The sequence below is a fragment of the Taudactylus pleione genome, unplaced genomic scaffold (genome assembly GCF_031769625.1).
Source record: "Taudactylus pleione unplaced genomic scaffold, aTauple2 ptg000007l, whole genome shotgun sequence".
Lineage (NCBI taxonomy): Eukaryota > Metazoa > Chordata > Amphibia > Anura > Myobatrachidae > Taudactylus > Taudactylus pleione.
The window spans coordinates 22,762,936-22,782,902 of NW_028284410.1; the positions used below are offsets into that span (position 1 = coordinate 22,762,936).

Sequence of the window (19,967 nt, forward strand, 5' to 3'; positions counted from 1 at the left end):
GGAGCGGCAGCGTGGGCGTCTGTACAGACAGCCCAGCGCTGCTGCTCTAGAGAAAAAACTAATAGTAAAAAATAAATAAATTTAACTAAGTTCAATAAAAAATTAAAAGCTTTAGGGGGCTGCTCCTGCAGCCCACCCCGCAGGGTGACCCGACTCCGGCCGGGCACCATCTAAAACTGAGGTGCCTGTGGCTCGGGGGCGGGGTATAGGGGAGGTTGGACCCAAGTGCATCCTGGGAGCAGCTAAAAGCTTTAACTCCGTGGTGCCCGAGGATCCAGGATCCAGCTATACCCCAAGGTCACCCTGTGGACCCCTATGGACCCTGAAGTAGAAAAAAAAAAAAAAAAGACGCTTGATGCGAAAAAAAAGTTGCACAGAACCTGGTGCGCAGAGATGGGCTGTTTGGCGTGACACATTTTGCTACTAAGAATGTAAACTAAATCAATCAAACATTATCCTTGAAAATGTGATCTGAAATTAAAGTAGATGTTTTTGAATTGTCCACTATATGTGGAGTAAAAATGCCATTTAACTAACTTTGAAAACCACAGGCAGATCACGTAAAAGGTCAATTACTATATTTTTTGCGGTGTCTGTATGACTTCTATAAATGAGACACACACACGATCCTCCAACATGACCCCCTTCCTCCAGGTACAAAAAACTCTATTTCCCTTACTGTGATTGCAGTCACCTGTGTTGGACTAACAAGTTGATGTGAAAAGGGTTTCAACACAGGTGATGGCAATCCTAAATTAAGTGGGTAGTCCAGGAGCAGAGCATTTTGTACCTGATGAAAGGGGTCATAGTATGTCATTTAACAGTCCACACACAGTAAGATGGTTTGGGCATGACTGAACACTATGGTGATAACTTTAACATACATACACAGTGTTCGCAAATACTCGCTATAGCGCGTATTTTACCCGATATCGGGCACTGGGGACTCACTTTTTTTAAAGTAGCCGGGTCCCGGGGACGAGCTGTGCTGTGGCTAATCCCTGACAGCTTGATACAACACTGCGCATCCCCCTGCAGAGACAGACATAACGCTGTCTGTTAGAGCAGCCAATGAGAGTCAGATAGACTCTCATTGGCTGCTGCTGTGGAAAGCCATGCTGGGATCAAGTGTCTGACCCCAGCATCGGCACAGCGTCCGTGCCGGACGCTGGGACAGTGTTTGTTCCCAGCACCGGGGAAGCCACCGCGACGGGTACCTGGTGAAGGGACCACCTGGTCCCTTCCACCAGTGGGGGCGAGAGAAGCTTGGCTCCGGGTGCGAGCTGAGCAGAGCTCGCTGCCCGGAAGCCAAGTAGCAGCGGCGGTTGTTTGACACTGGACGCAAGCTTTTGGCTCACGGTCCAGCAGCAAATAGGAGGCAGACGCGACAACCCAATCGCGGCTCGCCGCGTTATAGCCCCGCTCACTCGCGGTGTCTTGAAAAGACGCTGCTGAGCGGGAACGTTCAGTCCATCGGCGGAGGGGAGGAGTGAAGACCTCCCGAAGAGAAGAGCGGTGCGGCAACAGTTCCGGCGTCCGTGCAAGAGGCCATAATACGCTGTGATCAATAAGGAAGAGGCGGTTCCGCTGGCCAGGTCGGGCCAGCGGCAGAAGACTGAAGCTGAGGACCGAAGAGGAGTGCGGGGGAGGAAAGCAAAAGAGCTAATGAAGCTCCCCCCCCCCAACCTCTTCCACCGTACCGGTAGTTGGCCTTGGGCCACCGGAAATTTACTCCTTCCTAGACCACCAGGGTTGTCGGGCACTAGGCCCGTGGGAAACATTCAGGCAATAGGCCTGTGGTTCTATAGGCGGGCACAAGGCCTGGGCAACATAGGGGGCATTAGACCCAACTGAAGGTATATGCCCCCAAATAGGTGTGTGACTTGGGCATTAGGCCCAGGTCACGAGAGGGCCCACCTATTTGCCCTTTAGTGGACTGGGCCTAATGCCCAGGTCACTCACACCTATTGGGGCAGATACCTTCATTGGACTGCATAGGTGGTCTGACAGGCATACGGGGGGGGCACCTGCTGCATAGGGGGACTAAAGGGCATTAATGTGCGGCATAATGTGTAAAGGGCATTAATGTGCGGCATCATTTTGTAAGGGGTATTACTGCATGGCATAATGTGTAAAGGCTGGGATTTGCTGTGGCATAATGTGTAAAGGGCATTAATGGACGAAATAATGTGTAAAGACCGGGCATTTATCCTTTGATAAATATGCCTATTACCTAAAGTGGCTAACCATAATATCACTTTAAAACGGGACATGTGAATTAATTACAAAGGTTCTGTGACTGGCTGACTTCATGCCTAGATTTCACCTGGTTTTAATGAGCCACAGAACCTGTGTAATCCATGAGTGTCCCAGTTTAAAGGGATGATATGGTAAGCCTACTTATTCACTATGGGTTTTGTGAACAGACAAGTCATATTACCTGAAAGATCATGGAGACATTAAAACATGCATTTAAGGGGCTTGTAGTGATATCTGATGCTGTTGGGGGTATCAGATCTGCATTTTAGGGGCATGTGGGGAGGTCGGAGGCATTTGGGGAGCTCTAAAGCATAAATTATGATAGGACCCAGAAATGGTCAGGTAGGACCCCATTTTTTTTTTTTTTTTAAAGGTGGTGGGTCCCTGGGACCCACAAATTTTGTCGCTCACCGCGATCACAGCATACACACTATTAATTTTAAGCAAAGTCTATTTAAGAGACAAAGTAATGTTTTTAGCATTTATTTTTGCCCAATCAAAAAGCAGCATCTCTATTACTAGAAAAAAAAAAAAAAAAGGAGAAACAGAAGGGGGATGTAGTTATGAGACAAGCAGCTGCAATGCCACTGGTCCCAATACCCACGGGAAACCCGACAAGGGACTTAAAACGCCTATCTTAAGCCTGACGAGGTAAGTCCAGGAAGCCCTTAGCATTAGCCGCAGGGAGGCGGGGGTTAGGTTTAGGCACAAAGAGGGGAGACTAAGGTTTAGGCACTAACAGGGAAGGTTAGGTGCGGGATGGGAAGGGATAGGCTACAATAAGGGAGGGTTAGGGCAGGGGTGGGGAACCTTTTTTCTGTCAAGGGCCACTTTTAGATAAACATTATTTCTACTTCAGGGTCCACAGGGTGACCTTGGGGTATAGCTTGATCCTGGATCCTCGGGCACCACGGAGTTAAAGCTTTTAGCTGCTCCCAGGATGCACTTGGGTCCAACCTCCCCTATACCCCGCCCCCGAGCCACAGGCACCTCAGTTTAAGATGATGCCCGGCCGGAGTCGGGTCACCCTGCGGGGGGGGGGGGGGGGGGGGGGGCTGCAGGAGCAGCCCCCTAAAGCTTTTTATTTTAACTTAGTTTAATTTTTACTATAAGTTTTTTCTCTAGAGCAGCAGCGATGGGCTGTCTGTACAGACGCCCACGCTGCCGCTCCTTCTCCCTGCTGGCGCCGCGACGCCAGCACTGAACTGGAGATCGCGGCGGGGGAAACCAGAGTCTGTACTAGCCGGACTCTGGTTTCCCCCGGGACTGCTGCCGGAAGACGCCGGGGAGATCAAGGTAAGCCGCGCACCGCTGATTAGCGGCGGTGCGCTGGTTCCTTTTAAATGCAGTCCCATGCCCCCGGTCTAGGGGACAGACCGGGGGCGCTAGCGGCGGGACCCCCCCCCCGACCACTAGGGTTAATTAAGCGGCAAGCGGGATGCCGGCAACCCGGGGGTTAAATATGCTAGCCAGGGGAGGAAGCCTTCCCTGTCTAGCGGCTCCTCCCCTCAGGTCAGCGCGCCTTTCAGCTAGTAGTCTGGCGTCGCTGAGCTGCAGATACTCGGGCCACTCCTCCTCTGAGGTCTCCAGCGGCCATTTTCTTCAAGTGGCAGCGCAGATCTTCAGGGAGCACGCGGACCGGTCCCTGTGTACCTCTCCCCCGACAAGGACAGTGTACACAGCACTATAGCCCTCCCAGACACTGAATCTGGGAGGTTGATTGTAGTGGAAAGGTGCAGTGAGTATATCTTCCTGCATGGTATGTGACTTTTGCTAGTGCTGCCTGTCTGTGTTTATTTCTACTTACTGTCAGCCTATACCTATCCCTTTCCTTCTCCTACAAGCCCTACAGGTGTGCGGGGGGAAGGGCGTTTCTACTGACCTCTCTTATATAGATCACGTATTTGTGAGGTCCGTCACATACAGTTGTGTGCTACACGGTGCCATATTGTGGGCTGTTGTTCAGCACACTGGTGAGTGCGCACGTTTTCTTCCTAAGTCATGTCTGAGGAGGAGATTGAGCACTCCGGGGCTCCGGCATTGTTCTCCTGCAGGCGCTGTTCTGCAGGAGTGGACAGGGAGGATTTGTCACAGGACGGCCTGTGCGGACGGTGCCAGGCGGTCCCTGGTACGTCTAAACCTCCCATGTCGCAGGAGCCACCATGGGCGATGTTTTCCCAGGTGCTGGTGTCCATCGCGGACCGTCTGTCGGTCCCGACTGCCGCCCCTACTAGGGCGTTGCCCCAGCCTGCCATCCCCCATTCCCCGGGTGTCCCACAATTATTGCAGACTCTCCCCGGGGTCTCAGCCTGTTGGTCCCTATGCGGGGTTGCCAATGTATATTCAGTCCACCCCTGTGGCACAGCCGGCTGTGGTGCCGTTTCAGGCTCCTGTGACAGCTCCTCCACCCTGGGTGGATGCGCTTTCCCACACGGTCCAAGATTTGGCGGCAGCATCTTCGGCTTTTCAGTCGATGTTGCGCAGTGACGTGCCCTCCAGGGCGTCTAAACGCTCAGTCATGGCGCAGGCTGCGCATCTTTCGGATTCTGAGGGGTCCTTGGATGATGGTGAGGTGCAGGATGACTCAGCCTCAGATGCCTCAGTCCAGGAGGTAGACACTAAGTCTTCCATCAATGTGCGGGCTCTGGTTAAGGCGGTGCGGGCCATTCTTCTGATTGAGGATGAGGCACCCGTCCCAAGTCGAGGTATCCTAGTTTTAAAAAAAGCTAAGGTTACTTCTGCAGCGTTCCCCTTGTCTGATCAGTTGACTGATCACATGGCGGTGGCCTGGCAGACACCCAGTAAGCGTTTCCTGCCACAGAAACGCTTGGCGTCCAATTATCCATTCCCGGAAGCGCATTGTAAGAAATGGGAAACTCCGCCTGCAGTCGATTCCCATGTAACACGCCTCATCAGGAGTGCTACTTTGCCATTGCCGTCTATATCCTCGCTGAAGGATCCTACGGACAGGAAGGTGGAGACTTGTCTAAAGTCTATTTATTCTCTCTCAGGGGCTGTAGCCCGCCCCGTCCATGGCCATCTCCTGGGTGGCCAAGGCCATTGAGGACACGTTTACGGATGAAGCTCCGGACGTCCAGAGGGCGTTGTTAAGACAGATGAGAGATGCCGCCTCCTACATTGGAGAAGCATCGTTGGATGCTAGCCTGTTGACCTCTAGGGTTTCGGCGGCAGCAGTGTCTGCTCGTAGATCCTTGTGGTTGCGGTCTTGGAGAGCAGACGCGGATTCAAAGAAAGGCTTGGAGGCCTTACCTTTTAATGGAGAATTACTATTTGGTCCGGACCTGGACAAAATAGTAGATACCCTGGCAAAATCCAAGTCAGCCTTCCTCCCTTCAGCTACTACACCTGCTAAGGTCCGGAGCTCGGCTTTTCGTTCCTTTCGGGTTCAGGGCAAGGCAAAGGGTCAGTCCTTCCCGAGGCAGTCCGCACCCAAGACCGCCTCAAAGCCAAAGAAGCAAGCCTGGAGTGCTAGGCGCCCTTCTTCCAAGCAAGAAGATAAGCCTTCTGCGTGATGGGACGGGCCTCCCTCTGGGGGACCCGAGAGTGGGAGGCCGACTTCTTCAATTCGCTCAGTGCTGGCACAATACCACCACGGATGCCTGGGTGCGAGAAGTGGTCTCCCAGGGGTATGCCCTGTCTTTTCGGCACAGGCCGCCTTGCCAGTTTTTTTGCACAAGTCCTTCTCAGGACAAAACCAAGGCCTTGCAGGTTCAGGAAGCCATAGAGGCCTTGCTCACGGCGGGGGTCATTATACCCGTACCACAGTCTCAACGTGGGATGGGGTATTACTCTACGCTGCTTCTGGTGCAGAAACCCAATGGCTCTCATCGCCCCATCCTCAATTTGAAGTCCCTGAACAGGTTTCTCAGGGTTCCCAAATTCAGGATGGAAACTTTGCGTACCATCATTCTGGCGATGGAACCGGGGGACTATATGGTCTCCCTGGATATCAAGGACGCCTACCTCCATGTGCCTATAGCAACATCGCACCAACGGTTTCTGCGGTTTGCTATTCTCCACAACCACTACCAATTCAGGGCTCTACTCTTTGGTCTCTCCAAGGTGATGGCGGTCATGGCGGCTCACCTTCGGAGCCAGGGAAAACGGTTGCTACCGTATCTAGACGACCTCCTCTTGCTGGCAAGCTCCCCGGAGGTACTGATCCAGCATCTCCACCTGACGGTCGCTTGTCTACAGGCGCTCGGCTGGTTGATCAACTGGAAGAAGTCCTCCCTCATCCCATCACAGCGGATGGTTCATTTGGGGGCCAGGCTGGACTCTCGTCAGCAACGGATTTTTCTGACTCCAGAGAAGGTCTCCTCCTTACAGCTGCGGATTCACAGTTGTCTGAGCAGTGGCAGAGTGTCGGTGCACTCAGCGATGATAGTTTTGGGGTCCATGGTGTCGGCATTCGACATGGTGGAGTTTGTCCAGTTCCATTCCAGGCCCCTGCAGGGGCTGATTCTTTCGGAATGGAATGGATTGCCACACAGGATCCGCTCTCAGATGCTGGTGTTGTCCTCGGAGGTGCGTCTGTCCCTAGCCTGGTGGCTGCAGACGGCTCATCTCCTAGAGGGGCGCCCCTTTTGGATCCCGGAATGGGTTCTGCTCACGACAGATGCCAGTCTCCGGGGTTGGGGGGCGGTGACAGGCTCCTTGTCACTTCAGGGTCGTTGGTCGGCGGAGGAAGCGATTCTTCCCATCAACATTCCAGGAGTCCTCAATTTGGAGGCAGACTTCCTCAGCCGTTACGATGTGCATCCCGGGGAATGGTCGCTTCATCCAGAGGTATTCCAACTACTCGTGGACAAGTGGGGGCTGCCAGAGCTGGACCTGATGGCGTCCCGTCACAATCACAAGCTGCCTGTGTACGGGTCAAGGGACGCAGGCGCAAGTCTGATAGACGCGCTGTCGGTGAAATGGCTGTTTCAACTGGCTTACTTGTTCCCTCCGATATCTCTGCTGCCTCGGGTCCTGCGCAAGTTCAAACAGGACGGAGGCACACTGATCCTGGTGGCCCCAGCGTGGCCCAGAAGGCCGTGGTACTCCGATCTCCGGAGCCTGTCCATCGACGCTCCGTACCGCCTACCTCAACGGCGGGACCTGTTGTCTCAGGGGCCCTGTCTTCCCCCGGATCTGGGTCGACTATCTTTGACGGCGTGGCTCTTGAGACAGCCGTCCTGAGGTCTCGGGGTTTTTCTAGCTCCGTTATTACCACCATGCTGAGGGCGCGCAAGCCTGCTTCCGCGAGGATCTATCACAGAGTGTGGCACACTTACTTTCAGTGGTGCGAGGCCAGAAACTATGGTTCCCAGGTGTTCTGGGTTTCGCGTATTCTGGCTTTCCTTCAGTCGGGTTTGGATTTAGGATTACGTCTTTCTTCGCTGAAGGTGCACGTGTCTGCTCTGTCGGTGTGGTTCCAGCGCAGGATCGCTGCTATGACGGACGTACACACCTTTTTCCAGGGAGTTTTGAGAATCCAGCCTCCCTTTGTGCCACCTGTGGCCCCGTGGGATTTGGCGGTGGTTCTTCGGGCCTTACAGGGTCCGCCTTTTGAGCCCTTGGAGTCAGTGGAGCTCAAGTGGCTAACTTTTAAAACTGTTTTCCTCTTGGCAATTGCTTCTGCCAGGAGGGTTTCAGATTTGGGGGCGCTTTCTTGTCGTCCCCCTTTTCTGATTTTTCATCAGGACAGAGCGGTGCTTCGCACTCGTCCTGATTTCCTGCCTAAGGTGGTTTCCAGGTTCCACATTAATCAGGAAATTGTTGTACCAGCCTTTCAGTCATCTGACCTTTCGGCTGGGGAGACTTCATTAGACGTTGTCCATGCACTCCAGGTTTATGTGGACCGGACTAGTTCTGTGAGGAAGTCGGATTCTTTGTTTATCCTCTTTGGTTTTCACAAGAGGGGTTGGCCTGCCAACAAACAGACACTTGCCCGTTGGCTTCGTTCTGTTATTATTGAGGCTTATATGCAGGAGGGTTTACCTGTTCCAGCCTCTGTTAAGGCTCATTCCACTCGGTCTGTGGGCCCTTCTTGGGCTGCTAGCCGTGGCGCCTCTGCTGTTCAGCTCTGTAAGGCGGCCACCTGGTCTTCCATTCAGACCTTTTTGAGGTTCTATGCGTTTGACACCTTTGCCTCTCAGGATGCATCCTTTGGGTGCCGGGTTCTCCTATCAGCACAGGAGCGTCCCCGCCCTTAGTTGGACTGCTTTGGGACATCCTCAAGGTCACCCTGTGGACCCCTATGGACCCTGAAGTAGAAAACAAGAGATATGGTAAGAACTTACCTTTGTTATCTCTGTTTCTACGAAGTCCATAGGGTCCACAGGGCACCAGCCCTGACGCACCTGGCTTCATATGGGCTCTGTGACTGGTCACCGGTTTTCCGTCTCCCATTTCTGTGAGTATGGTTCTTGTGTGTTCCAGTCTTCCTTCTCTCTGTTTCGTCTCCTCCTCCGGCCTGGGCTGCTTACCAACTGAGGTGCCTGTGGCTCGGGGGTGGGGTATAGGGGAGGTTGGACCCAAGTGCATCCTGGGAGCAGCTAAAAGCTTTAACTCCGTGGTGCCCGAGGATCCAGGGTCCAGCTATACCCCAAGGTCACCCTGTGGACTTTGTAGAAACAGAGATAACAAAGGTAAGTTCTTACCATATCTCTTGTTTTGTGGGCCTGGTGCAGGCCATGCTCCCTCCATGTGATGTCACACGGGTCAGGGGCGCAATTGCTGATTACAGCAATGCCCGGAGGATCCTGAGGATGCTCCGGGGACCTGTAACGGTAGTGGTGTAGCCGTCTGAAGCATCCTAAGGACGCCCCAGGCGGCACTGCTGCATAGATTCTGGCTGCAGTGTGCCATTCTAGGCTCCCTGCTAGCCAGATGAGGCCAGCAGAAAAAAGCTCAGAGGGCCAGACCAAAATGATTTCGGGGGCCTTATACGGCCCCCGGGCCTGAGGTTCCCCATCCCTGGTTTAGGGGAAGAGAAGGGCCTTTTTGTAGTAGAAGGAATAAAGTCTCTCTCAAAATGGGAACCTAAACCTACAGGACCAATAGCACCTACCCAGACTAATTACTACACAGGCAGCCCTCACTACCCGCCACCTCCAAAAATGACACTCCCCTTCTTCAAATTAATCAAATGAGTTAGCAATCTATTGTAGTTGCTGCAGGTGGACAGCAACATGGTCTCCACTAATGGTACATACACACGATTTTTTGAATGATTATCGATAATATTCATCGTTCAAAAAAATCGTTCAATTTCTGAGTTAAAACAATGAACGATTATCGTTTATGCGCGTTCACGTTTGTAGTTCAGTCAGACTGACGATTTTCAGTAAGGGAATATGCAAAAATAGTTTTGTAGTTAAAAAAAAATAATCGTTCATTACATTTAGAAAATGAACGATCTTAGTAAACGATTTTCGTTAATTTTTCCCTTGAAAAAATGAAGAAAAATAGTTTTCTAAAATTGTTCATTTACTAAATCGTTGTGTGTGTATGCAGCTTTAGATTGTGTTTGGCGGACTGTTCAAACACAATCTTCAACCACAACCTTGATGGAATAGGACCAGATTCCTGCTTAGCTAGGTCCTAAACCCTAAAACTGGCAACAGCATAAAGAAAAAACAAAACCCTCATACCTCAGTTTTTGTTTCTGCGTTTAAGGTACAGTGCACACAGCTGAAAAGGGGAAGATATATGGAATACATTCCTAACACTACAAATGGTGACAATATCTGCTAGAGAGCACATAAAACTGCAAAATCATAGCTCTCATTGTTTCAAGCTACCCATGGCAAAAGTTGCTTAATTCTTCTTCCCCTATGTACGCACTAACAGTAATGCCTCTTAAAGTGATGTTCCATAAAAAGTTTGGACTACTACGAGCTCTCCTTGAATTTGAACAGTGAATACATTTGCATACATGAACTTAAGTTAAGCATGAATCCACATGCCAACATCCTGTAAAGGGCACCGGAATTGTCTGACAAACTAGAAATAAGTTCATAAAACAATGTTAGCAAGACATTTTAGATAATGGATTAGGAGGCAAGCATCTAGAAGAAATACTATGACTCCTTATAATCCTTAGCTTTTATCCACTGCACAATTTACAATCTTGAAAAGAGCATTTGCAATCATCTCACTGGAGATGTATTAAGCCTTGGAGAGCGGTAACATGGAGAGAGATAAAATACCAACCAACCAGCTCCAAACTGTCAAATTACTGGCTGTATTTGAAAAAAATTAGTTAGGAGCCGATTGGTTGCTACTTTAACCTCTCTCCACTTTCTCTCCAAGGCTAAAGCTGGTTACACACCAAACAGTGTACAGAGGACAATCTCGCTCACGACAAGACTAGGGGGTCCAGGCATCACCAAGCGCATACACACTTCCCGATTCTGGGAGCAGCGGTGGGGGACAAGCTCCATTCGGCAGCATGGCTCCCACTGACTATCGCAGGTCGGACCTGCATGCATGTGTACCCGGCTTTAATTCATCTACTCCTAAATATCCTTTGAAAATTTGCATTAGTCAGTTACCTGCGCCTTTGCGGAGAAGGTGAACGTCGTCTCCTAGGGGGTGGAGCTGGAGAAGGGCTGCGACGTCTTCTGGCTGGAGGTGGAGATGGGCTCCTCCTCCTTCGGCTATAAGGAAACCATATGCATTCGTTTAACATAATGCAGTTAACATCCACAAAAATTCTAAAGTGGCAACTACAGATTAAAGATTTGTCCTTTGCCCACTTATCACAAGGAATTTAGTTATGCTAACCAGATTGTCAGCAAATTACCCTTTCACGACAATTATATATAGATATTTATCTGAACCGACAGCCAGGGACAGTGCTATGCATGTGGCAACAACAGCTGCAGCTGTCGAAATAGTTAGCTGCAGTTGTCTCGGTGCGCCAATAATGGCAAGGGTGCATAGAATTCTGTTCACTTTCCTGCATTACTACATTTAGGGAAGTGGTAACTGCAGTACTTAATGTACTTAGGGCCCCTTCATACATCTCCCCCTCCGTTCCAAACTGCTTGCACAAGAAACGTTAGCACAAGAACTTTACACTTGTAGTTCGATCGACAGGCGTTCTATGGTCAAGCAGCTACACACAAGCAATGCTAAATGCTGGCTGGAGTGGTGTAAAGCGCATCACCACTGAAACATTCTCTGAAGTTAAAAACACTTTACCATATGACACAAGAAAAGCACTACCGGCATACTGCCAACTGTAAAATTTCATGAAAGAACAGTGGTCTGGGCTCCTTACTTCCAAAGGAGGGAAATGTTAATGATACAGTATGCAAATGGCATTCTAGAGAATGGTGACCTTCCAACTTTGTGGCAAAACTTTGGGGAAAGCGCTCTGTTTCAGCATGACAAAGCCCCCGCAAAGAAAACAAGGTCCATGAAAAAACGTTTACAGGGATTGGTGTGCGGAAAACCTTGCTGGCATACACAGAACCCTAACCTCAACCCCATTGAGCACCTTTGGGTTTAAATGGAGCCCCTAACAAAGCCAGGCTTTCATCTCAAAACATCTGTCCCCAACAGATTCAGGTCAATGATATTGTGGTTAGTATTCTTATGGCTAGATGGATGTGAATCCCTCAGCCACGTTCCAAAGCCTATAGGAAAGCAGTCTCAGAAAAGTGGAGGGCGTTAGAGCAGCAAAGGCAAGTCCATATTAATGCCCATGGCTTCAGCATCAGACAATAAGCACATACAGATGTGTCCTCATACACTGTGGCTCAAGACGTACTAAATAGCCCCTCTTGGAGCACTAGTTACCATGTGACGCACGTGTACTTGTCTCAAAATGTGCATCTACTCATTCCTTAAATCATGTTCCATTGTGCTTCATCTGCGACTTTGTATGGGTGTTATACCAATCTGTGTGTGATTAAGGTCTCAGCCTAGCGTCAATAAGACAGAGTGACTTTTCACTGCTGTCTGCGATACGACCAAGAAAAATACAGTATCGCACTTGTCAGAGCATCTCAGTCACGCCGGGTGTATGAGGAAGCATCTATATGGGTGGTATATTCAGATGCCCACATAACACATACCTATGTATATATACACACATGGGAACAGCGAAAGGGGACTGCTTACTTGTATCATGCTCTAAACTACACTAAGGGGTAAATCATTAGTCTGCAACCTGATGGCATTGGCGAGTTCCAGGTGAATTTGCTCTATGTTTTAAAGGGGCAATCATTTAAAAAGGCAAAACCAGACTAACATTTACCCCTAGACTACAGGATTAGATTTAGTCCACTACATAAAGCAGCCATGCTACGTTCTAAATTATCTGTAGCAATTACTGGACTTCACACCCAAGATTGAACAAACCTTTTAAGAGGCGAATGCCACCTCTTCACATTCTGCATCCTGAGAGCAGGGAGGAAAAAATTTAAGTTGATGAAAACGGATATCTTGATATCGGCTGGAAAACTGGTAATGCAAATAATATAAACTACAGTATAGATGTACTTACTGTGGGGACGGGTCCTTAGGCCTCTTCCTTGTAGTAGAAGGGCTCCTTGATGGAGAACGCCTGCGCCTTCTCCCAACTTCTCCATTCTTTACCCCTGTGCGCTTTGGTCTCTCATCCTCTGAAGAGGATGACGATCCAGAATCTAAAAATTAATGGAAGAGGAATGCAACATTAATCTCGAAGACAGACTATTTTCTAAAAACGTAAAATGTAACAAAAATAGTTTTGTAAAAACTTGTATAGAGCCAAAAACCACAAGAAAGGAACAATCACCATCCCTGCAACTAGCACATTTCATCTCACACTATTTTTCTTCTGTAACATTTTGGGCCAGATTGAATTAGCTGCAAAATTTACAGCAAGGAGGAAAAGTGCTAGTAGCCTCGGACATTTACGCCCTGAGCTATTAAATTATAAGCACTTTTCCTTGCAAGGTAATATCCCGGAAAAAACAAGAGATATGGTAAGAACTTACCTTTGTTATCTCTGTTTCTACGAAGTCCATAGGGTCCACAGGGTTGACCTTGGGGGGGTATAGCTGGATCTGGATCCATGGGCACCACGCAGTTAAAGCTTTAGCTGCTCCCAGGATGCACTTGGGTCCGTCCTCCTCTATACCCCGCCCCCGGCCACAGCACCTCAGTTGGTAAGCAGCCAAGGCCGGAGGAAGAGACTAAACAGAGAGAAGGAAGACTGGAACACACAAGAAACCATACTCACAGAAATGGGAGACGGAAAACCGGTGACCAGCCACACAGCCCATTTGAAGCCAGGTGCGTCAGGGCGGGCGCCCTGTGGACCCTATGGACTTCGTAGAAACAGAGATAACAAAGGTAAGTTCTTACCATATCTCGTTTTCTACTTCAGGGTCCATAGGGGGTCCACAGGGTTGACCTTGGGGATGTCCCAAAGCAGTACAACTAAGGGCGGGGACGCTCCTGTGCTGAAAGGAGTACCCGGCGCCCAAAGGATGCATCCTGAGAGGCGAAGGTGTCAAACGCATAGAACCTCAAAAACGTTTGAATTGAAGACCAAGTGGCCGCCTTACACAGCTGAACAGCAGAAGCACCACGTCTAGCAGCCCAAGAGGGACCCACAGAACGAGTGGAATGAGCCTTAACAGAGGCTGGCACAGGTAAGCCCTCCTGTGCATAAGCCTCACAAATAACAGAACGAAGCCAACGGGCTAACGTTTGTTTGTTGGCAGGTCAACCCCTCTTGTGAAAACCAAAGAGGATAAACAAGGAATCAGACTTCCTAACCGAAGCCGTCCGGTCTACATAAATTCTAAGCGCCCGGACCACATCTAAGGAAGTCTCACCAGCTGAAAGATCAGGGGACTGAAAAGCTGGCACAACAAGTTCCTGATTAATGTGGAACTTCGAGACCACTTTGGGCAAAAACTCAGGACGAGTGCGGAGCACCGCTCTGTCCTGGTGAAAAATCAGGAAAGGAGGGCGACAGGAAAGCGCCCCCAATTCAGACACCCTCCTGGCCGAAGCAATTGCCAGGAGAAAAACAGTCTTAAATGTCAGCCACTTGAGCTCCACCGCCTCAAGAGGCTCAAACGGAGGACCCTGCAGGACCCGTAGCACCACCGCCAAGTCCCAAGGAGCCACAGGAGGCACAAAGGGAGGCTGGATCCTGAGAACACCTTGGAAAAAGGTGTGAACGTCTGGTAGTATTGCAATCCGCCGTTGAAACCACACGGACAAGGCGGACACATGAACCTTCAGAGATGCAAGGCGTAAGCCGAGATCCAATCCTGACTGAAGAAATTCCAAGATCCTAGAAACTCGGAACACCTGAGGATCATAATGTCTGGACTCACACCACTGAAAGTAAGTGTGCCACACTGTGTGATAAATCCGTGCTGAAGCAGGCTTGCGTGCCCTGAGCATGGTACCAATAACCGAACTAGAGAAGCCCCGAGACCTCAAGACGGCTGTCTCAAGAGCCACGCCGTGAAAGACAGCCGACCCAGATCCGGGTAAAGGCAGGGCCCCTGAGACAACAGGTCCCGACGCTGAGGAAGAAGGTACGGAGCGTCGATGGAGAGTACCAAGGACGTCTGGGCCACGCCGGAGCTACCAGCACGAGCATGCCGCCGTCCTGCTTGAATTTCCGCAGAACCCGAGGAAGCAGGGATATCGGAGGAAACAGATACGCCAGGTGAAACGTCCATTTCACCGACAGCGCGTCCACCAGACTTGCGCCTGCGTCTCTTGTCCTTGAGCCGTAAACGGGCAACTTGTGATTGTGACGGGAGGCCATCAAGTCCAGCTCCGGCAGTCCCCACCTGTCCACGAGTAGCTGAAACACCTCTGGGTGAAGCGACCATTCCCCGGGATGCACGTCGTGACGGCTGAGGAAGTCCGCTTCCCAATTGAGGACTCCGGGAATGAAGACCGCCGAGATCGCTGGAATGTGACCCTCCGCCCAAGTCAGGATACAAGACACCTCCGACATCGCTGCCTGACTGCGAGTTCCGCCTTGGTGGTTGATATACGCCACCGTGGTGGCGTTGTCGGACTGCACCTGTACCGCCCTTCCGTGAAGAGCGGGGACGGACGACTGCAGGGCCCTGTATACTGCCCGCAGTTCCAGGATGTTGATGGGGAGAAGTGCTTCTTCCGCTGACCAACGACCCTGAAGCGACAAAGAGCCGGTCACTGCCCCCCAACCCCGGAGACTGGCATCCGTCGTGAGCAGGACCCAGTCCGGGATCCAAAATGGGCGCCCCTCGACCAGATGAGCTGTCTGAAGCCACCAAGCCAAAGATTGCCGAACGTCCGGAGACAACACCAGCACCTGAGAGCGGATCCGGTGAGGTAACCCGTTCCATTCTGATAGAATCAGCCCCTGCAGGGGCCGGGAATGGAACTGGGCAAATTCCACCATGTCGAATGTCGACACCATGGACCCCAGAACTCTCATAGCCGAATGGACCGACAGGCGGCAACGGCTCAGGCAACTGCGTATCCGCAGCTGTAGGGAGGCGACCTTCTCCGGAGTCAGGAAGATCCTTTGCTGACGCGAATCCAGCAGGGCTCCCAAATGAACCATCCGCTGTGATGGAATCAGGGAGGACTTTTTCCAATTTATCAACCACCCGTGTGCTTGCAGGCAAGCGATCGTCAGGTGGAGATGTTGAAGCAGTACCTCCGGGGAGCTCGCCGGCAACAGGAGGTCGTCCAGATACGGCAGCAGCCGTACATTCTGGTTCCGAAGATGTGCGGTCATGACTGCCATAATCTTCGTGAACACCCTCGGTGCCGTGGAGAGACCAAAGGGTAGCGCCCGGAACTGATAGTGGTGTTGAAGGATAGCGAACCTCAGATACCGCTGGTGTGAAGATGCTATCGGAACATGGAGGTAGGCGTCCTGGATGTCCAGGGACACCATGTAATCCCCCGGTTCCATCGTCAGAATGATGGAACGTAACGTTTCCATCCTGAACTTGGGAACTCTGAGGAATTTGTTCAGAGACTTCAAGTTGAGGATAGGGCGATGAGAACCATTGGGTTTCTGCACCAGAAACAGAGACGAATAATACCCCGTCCCTCGTTGTGATAGAGGAACGGGAACAATGACCTCTGCTTTCAGCAAGGACTCTATAGCCTCCTGAACCTGTAACGCCTTGGTCTTGTCCTGAGAAGGACTTGTGCAGAAAAACTGGTGGGGTGGTCTGTGCCGAAAAGACAGGGCGTACCCCTGGGAGACCACTTCTCGAACCCAGGCATCCGTGGTGGTATTGTGCCAGCACTGGGCAAATAGAAGAAGTCGGCCTCCCACTCTGAGGTCCCCCAGAGGGAGGCCCGTCCCATCAGGCCGCAGGTTTATCTTCCTGCTTGGAAGAAGGGCGCCGAGCACTCCAGGCTTGCTTCTTGGGTTTAGAGGCAGTCTTACTCGCAGACTGTCTCGGGAAGGACTGACCTTTCGCCTTAGCCTGAACCCGAAAGGAACTAAAAGCCGAACTCCGAACCTTAGCAGGCAGTGCCGCCGAAGGGAGGAAGGCCGACTTGGATTTAGCCAGGGTGTCCACTATTTTGTCCAAGTCCGGACCAAATAGTAATTCCCCATTGAAAGGTAAGGCCTCCAGACCTTTCTTTGAATCAGAGTCCGCTCTCCAGGACCGCAACCATAAGGATCGGCGGGCAGACACCGCTGCAACCGATACCCGCGAGGTCAGCAGACTAGCATCTAAAGAAGCTTCTCCAATGTGAGAAGCAGCGTCCCTCATTTGTCCCAACAACGCCCGCTGGACATCCGGAGCGTCGTCCGGGAAGGTATCTTCCAAAGCATTGGCCCACCCCTCAATGGCCTTGGCCACCCAGGAGATGGCCATGGACGGTCGGGCCACCGCCCCGGAGAGGGAGTAAATAGACTTTAAGCAAGTCTCAACTTTCCTGTCCGTGGGATCCTTCAGCGAGGATATCGACGGTAATGGTAAGGTGGCGCCCCGAGTTAAACGGGTGACATGGGAATCCACCGCCGGTGGAGTTTCCCATTTTTTACAATGTGCCTCAGGGAAGGGGTAATTAGAAGCCAACCGCTTCTGAGTAAGGAATCTCTTACTGGGCGCCTGCCAAGCTACCGCCATATGATCCGTCAACTGATCCGACAGGGGAAACACCGCAGAAGCCACCTTAGGTTTTTTTGAAACTAGGAAACTTTGACTTAGGAACCGGTGCCTCATCCTCTATAAGAAGAATAGCTCGCACCGCCCTAACTAGTGCTCGCACATTAATGGACGACTTGGTATCCATTTCCTGGACCGAGGCGTCCGAGTCAGTGTCATCAGGGACCTCCCCATCATCTGAGGAACCCTCTGAGTCCGATACCTGAGCAGCCCGTGTCATGAGTGGGCGTTTTGAAATCCTAGAAGGCATGTCAGTCTGCAACATTGACTGAAAAGCCGAGGAAGCGGCCGCCAAATTTTGCACGGAGTTGGAGAGCGCATCCACCCATGGTGGAGGAGTCGCCATAGGGGCCTGAAAAGGTACCACAGGCTGCTGCGGCACAGGGGAAGCCTGTATATACATAGGCAACCGCGCATAGGGACCTACTGATTGAGACCCAGGAGGACTCCGCAATAACTGCGGGACACCCGGGGAATGGGGGATGGTCGGCTGGGGCAACGCCCTAGTAGGGAGAGCAGTCGTGACCGACAGACGGTCCGCAATAGACACCAGCACTTGAGAAAACATCGCCCACGGTGGTTCCTGCGCCAGAGAAGGTCTGGATGGGCCAGGAGCCACCTGGCATCGACTACACAGGCCATCCTGTGACAAATCCTCCCTATCTACTCCTGCAGAACAGCGTCCGCAGGAGGCCAACACCGGAGCCACTGAGCGCTCAACCTCCTCGTCTGACATGACAGAATATATTATATAGTCAAAAAATATATCTGGCAACAGGGCAGAAGAAAACGCACTCACCGGTGTGCTAAACAACAGCCCACAATACGGCACTGTGTAGCACACAACTGTATGTGACGGACCTCACAAATACGTGATTTATATAGGTGAGGTCTGCAGAAACGCCCCTCCTCCACACACCTGTAGGGCTTGTAGGAGAAGTAAAGGGATAGGTATAAGCTGACAGTAAGCGAAAAATAAGCACAGACAGGCAGCACTAGCAAAAGTCACATACCATGCAGGAAGATATACTCACTGCACCTTTACACTACAATCAACCTGCCCAGATTCAGTGTCTGGGAGGGCTATAGTGCTGTGTACACAGTCCTTATATCGGGGGAGAGGTACACAGGGGGACCGGTCCGCGTGCTCCCTGAAGATCTGCGCTGCCACTTGTAGAAAATGGCCGCTGGAGACCTCAGAGGAGGAGTGGCCGAGTATCTGCAGCTCAGCGACGCCAGACTCCGTGTTGAAAGGCGCGCTGAGCTGAGGAGCCGCTGACAGGGAAGGCTTCCTCCCCTGGCTAGCATATTAACCCCAGGGCTTGCCGGCATCCCGCTTGCCATATATCCCTGGTGGTCTAGTGGTCCCACGGGTTATTCCTCCTCAGAGGGGGAGCCCGCCGCCACCGCTAGCGGCCCCCGGTCTGTCCCCTAGGACCGGGGGCAAAGGACTGCATGTGCAGGCAATACCCGCGAGCCGCTGCTATTCGGCGACTCGCGGCTTACCTTGTCCCCGGCGACTCCGGCAGCAGTCCAGGGAGGGACCCAGAGTCCGGCTAGTACGGACTCTGGCCTCCCGCCGCGATCCCCAGTGCAGTACTGGCGTCGCGGCGCCAGCGGGGAAGGAGAGCGGCAGCGTGGGCGTCTGCATAGACAGCCCGTCGCTGCCACACTAGAGCCTCGGTTTTAAAATAAAAATCTAACAGGCTTTTTTTTTTTTTTAAATAAAAATAGAAAGCTTTTGGGGGCTGCTCCTGCAGCCCCCCTGCGCAGGTGACCCGACTCCGGCCGGGCACCAACTCAAACTGAGGTGCTGTGGCCGGGGGCGGGGTATAGAGGAGGACGGACCCAAGTGCATCCTGGGAGCAGCTAAAGCTTTAACTGCGTGGTGCCCATGGATCCAGATCCAGCTATACCCCCCCAAGGTCAACCCTGTGGACCCCCTATGGACCCTGAAGTAGAAAGTGCCTGTAGCTATGGTTTACACGTTCGTGAAACCAACGATAAGGGCACTTAAGGTGGATTTGTGATAGAGTCTGAGGGAAGCTTGAATAGAAATCCAAGGTAAGTGCAGCCTGCGGGCCACAACTGAATTGCCTGGCCACTGCATTAGTCTATGGTTAATTACCACGGCTTATTGAATTCGGCCTTTTATTTTAACAAGAAAAATGGTTATAATTGTACCCGAAGATGACTGTTGATTCTGTCTTCTATACTGGCGACGCTGCTGCACTGAATCAGATGTTCCAATTCTGCCTCCTTTTTCATCATCTACATAAGAAATTAAAATATAGATAACATTTTTGTACTTGTTAGGAGCTTTACATTTTTAGGTGTCTATAGATATAGAGACTTTAAATGAATTCTCCTTTAACTAAAATGCCGTATATGCTGCTAAAAAATAATAATTAAAAAAAAATAAAAAATGAATGTTTCATAATTAAACAATGTTTGAGAGATACTAGTCACCTGCAGATGACTTCCTGTAACTTGGCTGTGCATGCGGCCTCCGAAATATTTTTAGTTGATTTCTGTTCTCAT

General features: G+C 51.2%; 1 protein-coding gene across 7 annotated transcripts in view; it reads right to left on the minus strand.

Moving 5' to 3' along the window:
* Nucleotides 1-19,967, minus strand: part of SRRM1 (serine and arginine repetitive matrix 1) — an 81,460-nt gene that overhangs the window by 9,093 nt on the left and 52,400 nt on the right. For 6 of the 7 annotated variants that reach the window (XM_088462536.1, XM_088462542.1, XM_088462541.1 and 3 more), the window contains 4 exons: nucleotides 19,611-19,697; nucleotides 12,785-12,926; nucleotides 12,640-12,678; nucleotides 10,824-10,928 (listed from right to left, as the gene is read on the minus strand). In XM_088462536.1, the coding sequence (XP_088318662.1) occupies nucleotides 10,824-10,928; nucleotides 12,640-12,678; nucleotides 12,785-12,926; nucleotides 19,611-19,697 (373 nt within the window). The remainder of the gene's footprint in view (nucleotides 1-10,823; nucleotides 10,929-12,639; nucleotides 12,679-12,784; nucleotides 12,927-19,610; nucleotides 19,698-19,967) is intronic. The other variant, XM_088462537.1, reaches the window with a different exon arrangement.